General features: G+C 38.6%; 2 protein-coding genes across 2 annotated transcripts; one reads left to right on the top strand and one right to left on the bottom strand.

The window, feature by feature from the left end:
- The first annotated feature begins 378 nt into the window (after positions 1 to 378).
- On the top strand, positions 379 to 3,095 carry LOC108333464 (organelle RRM domain-containing protein 2, mitochondrial). The gene is made up of 3 exons (XM_052870665.1): positions 379 to 634; positions 2,342 to 2,410; positions 2,488 to 3,095. The coding sequence occupies exons 1-3, from the start codon at positions 520 to 522 to the stop codon at positions 2,721 to 2,723; spliced, it is 420 nt and encodes a 139-aa protein (XP_052726625.1). The 5' UTR covers positions 379 to 519; the 3' UTR covers positions 2,724 to 3,095.
- On the bottom strand, positions 2,667 to 8,528 carry LOC108323530 (DNA repair protein RAD4-like). Its single transcript, XM_052870253.1, has 9 exons — positions 8,348 to 8,528; positions 7,554 to 7,640; positions 7,386 to 7,471; positions 6,929 to 7,216; positions 6,747 to 6,839; positions 6,202 to 6,294; positions 5,980 to 6,081; positions 5,235 to 5,284; positions 2,667 to 4,671 (listed from the first exon to the last, which is right to left on the bottom strand). The coding sequence occupies exons 1-9, from the start codon at positions 8,526 to 8,528 to the stop codon at positions 3,741 to 3,743; spliced, it is 1,911 nt and encodes a 636-aa protein (XP_052726213.1). The 3' UTR covers positions 2,667 to 3,740.
- Positions 8,529 to 12,547: the final 4,019 nt, after the last annotated feature.

Below are 12,547 nucleotides of genomic sequence, written 5' to 3'. Positions count from 1 at the left end.
ATAATCTTTTGATTTACAATTAATAGTCTAGTTTATGGCTTTTTCATTGCTGATAATTTACCAGAAGCTATTGGTTTTGTAAATGAAATTATATTGAACCGTCTCGGACCGACAAGGTGTCGGCGTGGGGACTTACTGTCGGATCTCGTGTGAATACCATGCTGGTAGCCGGAATGTGGTCTAGCCGGAATATAATTATATTATATATTCATAAGGGTAAAAGTGGAATTACATAATTGAGAAGTTGCAGGAAAAAATAGGTGCAGTAAAAAGTGATCTTCTAGTAAACAAAAGTGGACTGAGATAGGCCCAACACAATCCAGTAAAGGCCCATGCTTACAACTCAGAGTAAAATTCTTTCCAACCAATAAAAGGTCTAACACAGGAACATTGATGAGATCTAAGGATATATAACATTATTATTGTTTTGGGGTTTAGGGGTTCTGTTGGGAGTGTCAGAAAACAAGGGTTTAAGGATTCTCCAACACAACTTCACTCTTTGCTTGATTTTGTTTTCAGATGGCTTTTATGTCTGGACTTCAGCGTCTACTTCGCCAATCCCCACTTCTTCATTCGCACCATGCTTCCATTCGTTTAGCCTCAACTCTCACCTCCCCCAAACTTTTCGTCAGCGGTGAGCTACTATCTCTTCTTTACTCCTTTTCGTTTTCCAAATACCCCTCTTCTATTTGCCTCTTCAATTGATTAAATCAATTGGTTAGTTATGGATGCTAATCGGTCTTCTCTTATTCCATTGTTACTATATATATATATATATATATATATATATATATATATATATATATATATATAGTTGCAATGTGTTATGTTGTTCAATAAACTGTTGTGTGGGTAATAATTTGTTTCTCCTACTAGGTTTGTTTTCAAACTAGCGTTGCAAATTCATCTCACCCATTTTAACATGCTTTTACATGATATTAAAATCCAACTTATGATTTTCACTTGCCCTAGTTTTATGTTTTGTCGAATTGCAATCCATTCATGGGGGATTTCTCAGAATGACTCTGTTTGTTTAAACATAAGTTATGCCTAAGTAAAAGAGAAGAACACCCTCTTTAGAAAAACGTCTAGTCCCTCTAAAACTTGGGAAGTGCACTTTGGGGATTGTAGCTAGCTTGACTATTTTATACACTTTGATTGATCTTTAGCTGCACTTTTGAGGGGTTGGATCCCTTTGTTAAGACATATTCTGCTGAGCATAATTCATTTAACTGTTGTTTTCTCTTGGTTCTGTGGTATGGGAACCTAGATATTGAATGGGGTTTGTTGTACAAGTACCTCTTTTCAAACTTTAGAATCACCTCTAAGGTGTGCATATGGATACAAATATCCCGAGGCAGGAACACACACAACATATTTTTAACTTTGCCAAAAATTAGTCACATTTGGAGTAGTTATTCACTGTCACAAGTGGGTCATTGGTGTGTCCACAAACCTAGAAGCTTTCTTTTGATTAAGGAGGGCAACAAGTTAAGATTATTTGTACAGTCTGTTATTTTAAGTGAAATTCCTGGGGTAGTTTCTTTGTCACAATATCCATTTCGTGGTGTCTCTTTGTTTTTCCATATATGTATCTTTTTGTAGGTTTCTTCTTGGTGGAAATCTTGCCCTATAAATCACGCCTGTGTTGTTTGTTTTTATTTGCCTTCTTGTCTGACTAAAGGAATTGTATATCCTCCTCTGTCTTCATTCTTTCCTTCGAACATGCTCCTCTTTTTATTAAAAAAAAGCAGTGGTCTAGTGATGAATGTGGATTAGAACATTATAAAACTAAAAATAATTAGTCAAAATTGTTTTCTTCTGCAGTAAAAGAAAAGAGAATCTATGGAACTCGATAGTTCAAATCCAATCTGCAGATCTAATTTGGTTTAATTATATATCTTTGTTGCATCATAAATTTCTGTTCCAAGCAACGCAAGTTTAAACAAGAGATAAACTATAGCTCTTATTTAGGATAATTTCCTTAGAAAACCTTGTTGGATTCCAGCAGTCAAGATTTTCCTTGTAAAGGTTACACTTTTATTTCTGTCTCATGGACACTTCCGTGAACCTTGAATGGACCAGTTTTCTGGTCTATTTGATATGAACTTCAATTAAGTTATATTATACCTTTTGGCCCCATTTGATGTATGAAATCTTTAGGTGTATTATATTATGTATAATGTATGAAGACGTGTATTACAATAACCGATGCATGCATGTAAATTATTTTTCGAATCCTTTTGCTGGTTAAAAAATTTCAATATATTCATCTAACGTGCGATAGTTATATGATTCTGCATTTAACATTTATGAATGTGAATACTATGCATACGGACAGGTCTCTCTAGATTGACAACAGATGAAAAACTTAAGGAAGCATTTTCTTCATTCGGGCAGCTGGTGGAAGGTAATCATAAGTTTTTTCCCTCTTACCATAACATGTTTTGCTTGATCTTGAGTTCATTTTGAATTTTCATTATCCAGCTAAGGTGATAACTGATAGAGCCTCTGGAAGATCAAAGGGATTTGCCTTTGTAACTTATACAACCATAGAAGAAGCTGAAAAGGCTAGAGAAGGAATGAATGCTAAATTTTTGGATGGATGGGTTATATTTGTTGATCCTGCTAAACCAAGAGAGCCTAGACCTCCTCAGCAATCACGGCCCCAACCCTCTGAATCAGGTTTCACTGTTAACAAAACAGTTGGGTGGTGTGGTTGAGCACTAAATAAACTTTAATTATGGTCATCATATTTGGATGATTTTTTAGAGACTGATTCAAATCAGCCAATTATACTACAATTTGTTGAGAAATATTTGCATCAAACAGTTGAAATTGACAATTAAACTCTGGGCGCATCACCCAACTTGTTTTCCATGGTATTGTATCTGCCATGTAACTCCACTGAATTCTTGGAAGTTAATTACATTCCCTGATTTTAAAAGTTAATACTTATCTTCTATCTAAACCTTAAAGAAAGCCTTTATGGAGAGCTTTTGGACATTTACATTGGAATAGTAATTTCAAGAATTCTTTGTAGTATATTTTCAAATATAAACGAGAATAAATCTTCTGATCTACTTTACCAGTGCCGCACAACACTCAAAATTGAAACTATTTTTTATGATGTTCTGTATAAATTTTATTTAATGCATAGCAAATGAGTTAATTGATTTGAGTTAGATTAGGCTTTAAAAAAAGTCTCATTTTGGCCCCCAGATTTCCCACCTGTTCCCTCAAAATTTTTACTCTATCAAGGTAAAATTATAAAAAGGCATTCACTTGTGTCTTCACACCATGTTTCCTTTCCTAATTTAGAAACCCATTCAGCAGCTCAAGTTATTAGCCTTAAACTAATCCCTCCAATGTCTAAGGAAGTATTTTGTTTTTTCGTATCATTGTGTATGTGACCAAAGTAAACATGGATATTTTAGTGAACAGGATTTCCCACGTATTCCTCTCACTTGAATGAAAGTTAAAATAATTATAGTGTGTTATAATCTCAGTTACTATAACTGATCCTACGGTGCTTATTCCTGCAAAACTTGTCATCTATTGTCCTTCTGTTAGTATCCAAGAAGTATTCAGTGAGAACATGGATATTTTAGTGAACAGGATTTCCCCATGTATTCCTCTCACTTGAGTGAGAGTTAATAAAAAATAGTATATTACAATCTATGTTACTATAACTGATCCTACAGTGCTTATTCACTGCAAAACTTGTCATCTATTGTCCTTCAGTTAGTTTCCAAGAAGTATTGAGAGAGAATTTCTGTTTGATCTCCAAGAAACATAAATAATTCATTCTTAATTTCTAAGAATATTTGAAATTCCCAAAAACAAATAACAAAGCAAGTTAGGCAATAATATAAAAGTTCAAAAAACTTCACTTTATCATACTTAACACATATAGAGAAAATATCAAACCTGTGGGTCACATCTTTGACCCCTTGCCCAGCAAAGGCAACAACATATCTCAAAGATGTTTTGCATGCAGCCACCATGGCCTCAACCTTGTCCTCTCCATCAATAATCAAATTCACAGCATCAACATGCACCCACTTTCCTGTCAAATTTTCTTCACTGCAATATACTTCTGCCCAATACAGAGGAGATCCTACTTTCATTGATCCAATTGCTGTAGAAATTACTTGAGAGGAGGTTGAAGATTCTTCACCGGTAACCCTTTTCACTCTTTTGGATGGACAAGAAAAACACAAAGACTCAGGATTTGCAGCTGACTTGTTTTTACTCTCCTTAGATTCAACGGCTGTAGCAGAAAGAGCCATTTCCAACTGCATATCAAATTCAAGATCTCCTTTCCTCTTTGATTTACGAGATTTGTCAGTGAGACACGATTCCAGGTTACTATCTTGTGTCTCAGAAGCTTTCAAGTTTGCAACACTATCATTTCTTACTTCAAAAATAGGAAGATCTCTAGACTGATCCATGTGCTTTGTCACACGACATTTCTTACTTTTCTGCGAAGGGGCAAGAGAACTTTCACAAACATTCTCTCCCTCACGACAAGATAATGATTCTTGAGGTGATTTAAAATCCAATTTTCGCTTAGATATCATTGGTGTAGAAGTTTTAAATATCCCACAACTAGATCCACTTGCAACTTGAAACGGTTTAAGAGGAGAAACATCCAAAATGGACACAAACCTGAAATATGCATTTCATAAATTTAACAGCAGATATCCTCAGAAGTCCATGAATCACAAAAATTGAATAAATTTCGTTACTGACACTTGTTCATGGCAATAGTATTGATCCACTAACTTTTGTTTTACATATTTTATTACCAATTATTTAAAGTCACACTTCTGACTTGCCATGACATCTGGAATCAGAACTTCATTCTATACCATGAAGGTCAAAATAGAGTAATTGCTACGTTATCATTGTTATCATTCCTTTTCTAGATTCATTACATGCACTGTCACTGTTTGTATATTACCATTCCCAGCTCAAATAATAGAAAGTACGATCCTGCAAGTGGTTAAAGATATGAAAGCATTTTGGAGTGGATGATTCATAAATTAGGGAATGCTTCAGCAGTTGGAAACCAAGAATATAAATATGTAATATCAGGGTGTTTCTCTATCAAATAGAAAATACTAGCTTAAAGTTGCACTTAAAGTATTTAATGTACACAATTTTCCAATCAGCAATATGAAAAGTAATTCAAGAAAGATAGAAAGATATTCTGTTATGTGCTTTAATACCTGGCTGTAAGATTTAAAGCTCTTAATAGAGCCACTGATAATGCTGCAATCTGCAATTTAAAAAAAAAAAATACTTGCCCTTGTAAATGTTCTGCAAGGCACTAAGCAATTATATAAAGTATACAAGATAACAGAATCAACCCAGTCACTCTCAAGAAACTTTATTTTACTACTGATTTAGGTTAGTGAATAATAATCAGATGAAGACCATCATCAGATCCTTTTTTCAAGTAATGAAAGAATTAGTAGTAACATATCCTGCACTTTCAAGTTCCGACCTTAGAACTAGAGCATTTGTTATATGCCTGGGTAATCATATGACAGAGAATGTAAGCTTTATTAAAAGACAAACTCAAAATCTTTGAAGCATATTAACAAAAATGCTATTAAAAATGAACCGGGCCAAACTTGCATCCAAAAGCCGGCTCAAGGAACAAGCATTATCGAAGCCTTATAAAATGTATAGACCATATTCTTAATCAATATGGGTTATCTTAAGCACACAACCCCTCAAGATTGGACATCTAGAGCCTAAATTTTGCGGAGCTGAACATCTACAGATAGCCCAACATTGATATCAAAGAGGCTTACATACCATATTAGAGAACAACACAACTAAGCATAACTCGCTCCCAAAATACTACATTGGGAGAGCAGGACTGCACAAGTCCTATAAGCAGTATCTAGCCATATTCCTATGCAGTTTGAGACATCTTAAAAAAGGCCATAATAAAAGTAGATGTACCTCTTCAGGACTGCCCTCATGTAATTCTAAAGCTGATGCCAAACCAAAGCATGGTGAAGTTTCTCGACTCGTACAGTTTTTAACATGGAAATTATTGTGGAACTGCATGTGTTTCACACAAGGAATCAAACAAGATATAACAAGTGATATAGCATGGATTTACATAAAACAGCACATTAAATGTAACCAAATAGTATATATCCTAATTAAATTAAACCCTACCCATGATATTAAAGGATATAGAGCTTTTGAAGTGAGTTTTTCAACATTTGATAGCTGGAGCAAGTATGCTGGAAGTAGAGAAAGCAGAGAAGCCTGCCATTATCAAGAAATGCACAACTTGACAAACAATTTTGGAGAGAGAACAAGTTTTAAATTGTTTCACTTTTAGATTAGCCTTTATTGTGGCCAGCCAAGCATCATATTTCTTTTGCAGCTTCAGATGACAGCTTAGAAAAATGTTCTCCAAACTAAATATCCATCAAACATTATAAAATAGAATTAGGAACAAGTAAACTCAATCAAAATTGACGAAGTAGCTTAACATATACATATAATGAACACGTTGTAACGAAATCCTATATTAACAACTGTTTTAAAAAATATAACAAAAAGAGTAATATCTGATACAGTAGTTGAGTTATGGATTACCACAAACAAGTGGTGCTAAGGAGGCAAAAGCTTGATAACACAGATGTAGCATATAAAGGAAATGGTAATATAAAGTTTTTATCCATTCAAAATATTAAAAATTAACAATGGTCAACCTGAATAAGAGGATCATCACAAGCATTGTCTATTAATCTTCCTCGTGCGAGTAAACAAAGCAAATGAACCTTGTGTACAAGTTCAGCCAACTCCTGAAGAATTTTACATATTACTTTTACCAAATAGCTAAATGTTATTTTCATATTAAAGCCAAGCCAAGTTCAGTGTTATAGCAATTGACCTTATCCTCGGCAGAAGCTCGTCGGACTTGTTTCTGTACAGTTGAATGTGGGGTCATATTCAATTCAATTGTTACAGGATGATCATCACTGGCAATTACACCATCTTCCCAATCGGAGTCATCCAGCTCTTCCTTGTTATCCAAGTGGTCCTGACCTGAACTACTACATTTCTCTCCAGCAGAAGCATTTCCCAAGGGATTTCTACTACAATGTCCAACCTCTGAAGTTTTTGGTTGAAGCACTGGATCCAAGACTTGGGTTCCATTTTGTTCAGGCTCAAACTCAGCCTATAAGAATATCAGAAGAATAACATGCTGCTTTAAGAATTTAGACACTCATAATATGATTTAAACGTAAAAACGCCTAAGAATAAAGTCAAATCACAAAATTAAATCACTAAAAGCATTACACAGCACAAATTACGATAAGTAAAAATAACAAATCAGAGGGACCAACTGTCTTTTTTTTCCGGGAAGTGCCAACTTTATTAGCACGGCGTAGAAGCTTTCCAACAGCCTCTCGAGATATTTCGGTCAGTGCTCCTGAAATTTAGTATAAACGTTGAGCACTCGTGAGTAAAATAATTTTACTCAGTAATAGCTGTTGGACATAATTTTATCAAACCATTGTCACTAGGTGATTGAAATTTGTTTCCATCTTCTGAGTTTTGTCGGGCTCCAGTTTGATCTTCTGCAAAATTGACGGGAAATACTCAAAAATATATTCATGTTACCATCAAATGGTGTAAAACTAAAATGAGAGCACATTAAGAATAGAGCATTGATTTTCATGATTAGGAGAAAGCTAAGAAAACTATGCCTCTCCTATTAATTTGTTGTTTCAATTCCCCTAAGAAAATGAGTCTAGAGCTCGACTCAAGCATATGAAAGTGTGACACTCTATCACATCAGCCCCGAAAAGTATAATGCGTTGTTACATCAAACAAGTTCCTTAAATTTCTAGTTGTTTCATCTAAACTTTTAAATCCTTAGTATCATTTTGATCCTTAAACATGTATTAGTATTAGGAAAATGATACTCGAACAACCAAATTTGACAACATTTGGACACAGCACACGTGTCAGCGTTTGAGCGGCCCACATTTTGGTTGGAAAAAGCTGCTGCAGTCTGAGAATTTCTGATGAAACCTGCTTCAACGCTGACGTGGCGAGGACGGGCACGGGCAGTTTGGGGTGTGCGTTTCAAAAATTAAAATGAAAATGAAATATCACTTGGAAAGGGAGCGGTCAGGGGTTTTTGTTTGGCGTTTGAAATTTGAATTTCATTTTTGAACAATTTTAGAGAGAAGTGAAGGTTGAGAGAGAGAGTCTAACCTAGAGAGAGCCCGAGAGAGTTGGAGAAAGGGAGTTCGAGAGAGAGAGGTCCGACGGATTGCTTGCCGGAGTGCCGCCGGACAACGTTGAAGGCCGTCGGAGGTCCTCAACTCCTCCAGCCGGTTCCGATTCACGGTCGCCGCAGCTCCGACGTTGGCGAACGAACCGAAGACGGCGTCGTCTTCCCTCCGGCCCAGCGAACTAGGTGCGCGTTCTGAGTCTCGCTTCGTCCCACCTGCTTCCCTCCCTGTGCCGGACCTTTGCATTCACCGCCGGAGTGCCGCCGGAGTGGCGACTGTACGGTGGACGAAAAAGAGGGGTTTTCCGGGTTGTCAGTCCCACCCACACCGTAGGCAATCGTCTCTGTTCCAACCGCCACACCTCGTGTTCACTCAAGGTTAGTTTTTTTTTTTTTATTTCAGTGGAATGAATGTTGAATACGTGCATGATGTTGTTTGTGGATGATTTTGGTTATGTATGATATGTTGTTTGTAAGCTGTAAAAATATGACTTGTTCGATGACGGTGGAATGTTGTTTATGTATGATGGAGGTGGTTTGTTAATAGTATTTATTGGATGAATTAAATGTGTGGTGATTGATACTATGGAGACATGACACATGGGTTATCACATGGAATCATTAAAAGTGTAGAACTGTAGCACACTAATTCACATTTTATTCCAATTGTTGGAGAAACAAAAGTGCATTATTACATTCAAACTGTAGCAGACTGACTGGAAAGAAACACACGCAGCTGCCACGGTTGACATTGGACAATTGGGCTTTGGCAATTTAAGGAAGAAGCTACTAATTCACTTGAGCTGGGAGGGTGCACTCGGTCCAAACAGCTGATGCTTGTCCAGCTTAGTAAAGCCACGGTCCAACACAAGATCACACATCCCGCACCAAGGCAATGAGGCCCACGGAAGAAGGGAATGTAGCACTCTAGCCGAAGAGAAAACAGAAGAAAGCAAGAAGTGGTGTACACGTGATGTAGAGCTGGACACGGTGCATTCCATTCTGGAACAAGAAGCACACTACACGTTGGAGGCAGTAGAGCATACAATAAGCGTGGGAGATATTATTTTCTTTGGTTCAACTGGAAGACGCATGGCCTGCACACTGACGCCCCAAGAGAATAACAAACACATCCAGCATGGTCCGGAGGAAGAAAATAGAAAAGAAAGAGGCTGCACTCATTCACGCTCGGGGACTGATAACTGCCACCTCCAGAAATGCAGAAAGAATAGCTGCACGCTTGCTGCCACTTTGGTTCAGGAATTCTCTGAAAAGAGGAGTGGAGAAATTATTTTTGTAAGAGAGGTGGAGAACAAGAGAAGGTGGACGGCCAGGAGCAGGGAGATTCTCCAACAACAACTCTAGGTTCTCATCTTTTTTCCAGGGGCTCTGGAAGAAAGGGGGACGACATTCAGCATGCAGATGGGGACGGGAGAACTCTCTCATATTGTTTTTGTTTCTTGGAGAACGTTGCCTTGAGAGAGGAGAACTGCACCCAGCCCACACCTCAGTACACATCCAGCTGCCATATACTTCTCAGACGGACTCTCTCACCTTTGGCTCTTGGTCTTTGGAACGTTGCTTTTGGAGATAGGAGGACTGCATCCAGCTGCCAACTTGGAGGCGCACGTTCACGAGCCACCGCGTACGTACACATCCAGCTGCAAATGGTTTCGCTTGGAACGTCTTTGGAGAGCTTGGAATGAGAGGTTGAAGCAGCACTGCATCCACCTTGGAACGTTCTCTAATATTAATTTTATATTTTCAGGTATAGAAAGTTGAAGCAGCACTGTATCAAATCCAATTTTTAAACAATTTAAGATAGGATATTTTAAATCTATTTAAACTGATAATTGTCAACACCCAATTTCGTCCGAATTGACTAATAGATTTGTTTTATTCATGAGTGTAAAATAAAAAAATAAAATAAAATAAAATAAAATTAAAACATAACAATAAAAAAAAGAGCGTTCGTCCTCCACCGTTCGTCCTTTGCATTATTCGACCGTTCGTCCATTCATTCCTTTACGACGTTCGGCAATTCTCAGCTTCAACCGTTCGGTCATAGTGTTTTAGTTTTAGTGAACGTTCGGTCTTCATTTGAACGCTCGGCCTCCATGACGTTTCTCTTCAGCGTTCGGTTTTGAGCGTTCGGCCCAGAATGGTTTTGAGCGTTCGTTGACCAGATAACGAGTGCCCATCGAACAGCAAGCGAGGACGCTCGTCCAGCGTGCATCGCAGAGGACGCTCGTCCAGCGCGTAGAGGAGGCTCGTCCAGCAAGCGGAGAACGCTCGCCCAGCTGGCAGAGGACGCTCGTCCAGACGCTTGTCGCCCAGAGGGGACGCTCGTCCAGCGCGCAGAGGGCGCTCGTTCAACAAGTGGACGCTCCTCCAGAGAGCGGAGATCGCTCGCCCAGCTAGCGGAGAACGCTCGCCCAGCAGGCAGAGGACGCTCGTCCAGACGCTTGTGGCCCAGAGGGGACGCTCGTCCAGCTCGCAGAGGGCGCTCGTTCAACAAGTGGACGCTCGTCCAGAGAGCGGAGATCGCTCGCCCAGCTATCGGAGAACGCTCGCCCAGCTGGCAGAGGACGCTCGTCCAGACGCTTGTCGCCCAGAGGGGACGCTCGTCCAGCGCACAGAGGGCGCTCGTTCAGCAAGTGGACGCTCCTCCAGAGAGCGGAGATCGCTCGCCCAGCTAGCGGAGAACGCTCGCCCAGCTGGCAGAGGACGCTCGTCCAGACGCTTGTCGCCCAGAGGGGACGCTCGTCCAGCGCGCAGAGGAGGCTCGTCCAGCGCGCAGAGGACGCTCGTCCTATCAACCATTTACAGCAGATATGTGGTGTGCTACGACTGTCTCAATTTTTGTGATTGGAATTGCTATATGGATTCTTGAACACCGAGTCAATAGTGACTTTCGTGGTCCTCCTAAGAAGCAAATTGTAATTATTATGTTAATGTACGCTTTTGTAGCGTCATATGATAATCTTTTACGGCCAGTTTATTGAATTTGGTGCAGCAATAGGTGCCCCAATGTTCATCTTTTGTTTAAGATTCTAAATCCATTTAACGAGTTATTGATGATTTGAATTAATGCAGTATAGACTAGGAAGTATTGCGGTTCAGTCATAGATGACACACGAAAAAAAGGGGGGGTTTTTTTTGGATTGTTTTGCAAGGAAAATTAAATTAATTAAAAGTTGAAAGTTAAAAACAATTGACAAAAGACCGAACGGTCCAAAGCACAGAACGAAAGGTTGAAGTATAAATTGCACAGAAGTAAAAACCGAGCTGTAATAACATTGAGACCGAGCGGTCTCCGATAATGGATTTGAGCGAACGCTAAATACCGAGCGTCCTAACTGCACTGTTCTTATAACAAGGTCGATCGGTTAAGGCAGTAAATCAGAAATGAGCACAATAAAGCTGAACGGTAAAAGTAGCTTAAACAGTTAATGAACAGGACGAACGGTATTAGGTGACCGAACGGTATGAAGATAACAGGCAATGGAAAATGATATTGAAAACTAAACCAAACACAAAAACGAACGTTAATGACCGAACGGTACAAGAATATTCATTCATCACTTCCCACCACTAAAACACCAGGACCAGCCTAAGACAAGATCAAAAGTGCTTAAAACTCACTTATTTTGACAATGGTCACCCATGTTAACCTGACTGACTACCTCTATTGGACTTTCTGTACAAAATCCAATTTTCTCTCGGGTAATCGTTTACAGTGTCCTTGTAATCGATTACAGTGTAAAAGAAGGTGTAAACTTGATTTCTAAGGCATAATTTCAAAGGTCTTTGAGTATAGATTCCAACAAAAAAAGAATCAACTCATTTGGAGTTCGGTGGAGAAAGTTATGAGCAAAAGAACAAGCAAAGGTCAGAGTTGGCAAAAATATATGAAACGCTAACTTGAAACAATAAACTGTACCAACTCAGATGTCCAAAAATTACAAATTAGTAGTCATTGGAAAGAGTTTTGAGTCTAGTTTCTAATAAAAAAAGAATCACATCATTTGGAGGTCGGTGGGAAAAGTTATCAGTAAAATAGCCAGCAAAGGTCAAAGTTGACAGCATGTTATCTCACCCAAGTTGCTCATCTCATAAACATTGTTTTTTCCCTCCATCATGGGGTGCCAAAACATCACTTCCCACCACTGAAACACCAGGACCAGCCTAAGAAAAGTTCAAAAGTGCTTAAAACTCACTTTTTTTGACAATGGTCACCCATGTTAACCTGACTGACTATCTCTG

The sequence above is a fragment of the Vigna angularis genome, chromosome 11, assembly GCF_016808095.1.
Source record: "Vigna angularis cultivar LongXiaoDou No.4 chromosome 11, ASM1680809v1, whole genome shotgun sequence".
Taxonomy (NCBI): domain Eukaryota; kingdom Viridiplantae; phylum Streptophyta; class Magnoliopsida; order Fabales; family Fabaceae; genus Vigna; species Vigna angularis.
This window is presented reverse-complemented; position numbering and strand designations above follow the sequence as displayed.

Coding starts and splice junctions, on each gene's coding strand:
- LOC108323530 (XM_052870253.1), bottom strand. CDS start 8,528: ATGCAAAGGTCCGGCACAGGGAGGGAAGCAGGTGGGACGAAGCGAGAC. Junction 7,641..8,347: donor GACCTCCGACGGCCTTCAAC/GTTGTCCGGCGG, acceptor TATATTTTTGAG/TATTTCCCGTCAATTTTGCA. Junction 6,840..6,928: donor GAGCTTCTGCCGAGGATAAG/GTCAATTGCTAT, acceptor AAAATTCTTCAG/GAGTTGGCTGAACTTGTACA.
- LOC108333464 (XM_052870665.1), top strand. CDS start 520: ATGGCTTTTATGTCTGGACTTCAGCGTCTACTTCGCCAATCCCCACTT. Junction 635..2,341: donor CCCCAAACTTTTCGTCAGCG/GTGAGCTACTAT, acceptor GCATACGGACAG/GTCTCTCTAGATTGACAACA. Junction 2,411..2,487: donor ATTCGGGCAGCTGGTGGAAG/GTAATCATAAGT, acceptor TTCATTATCCAG/CTAAGGTGATAACTGATAGA.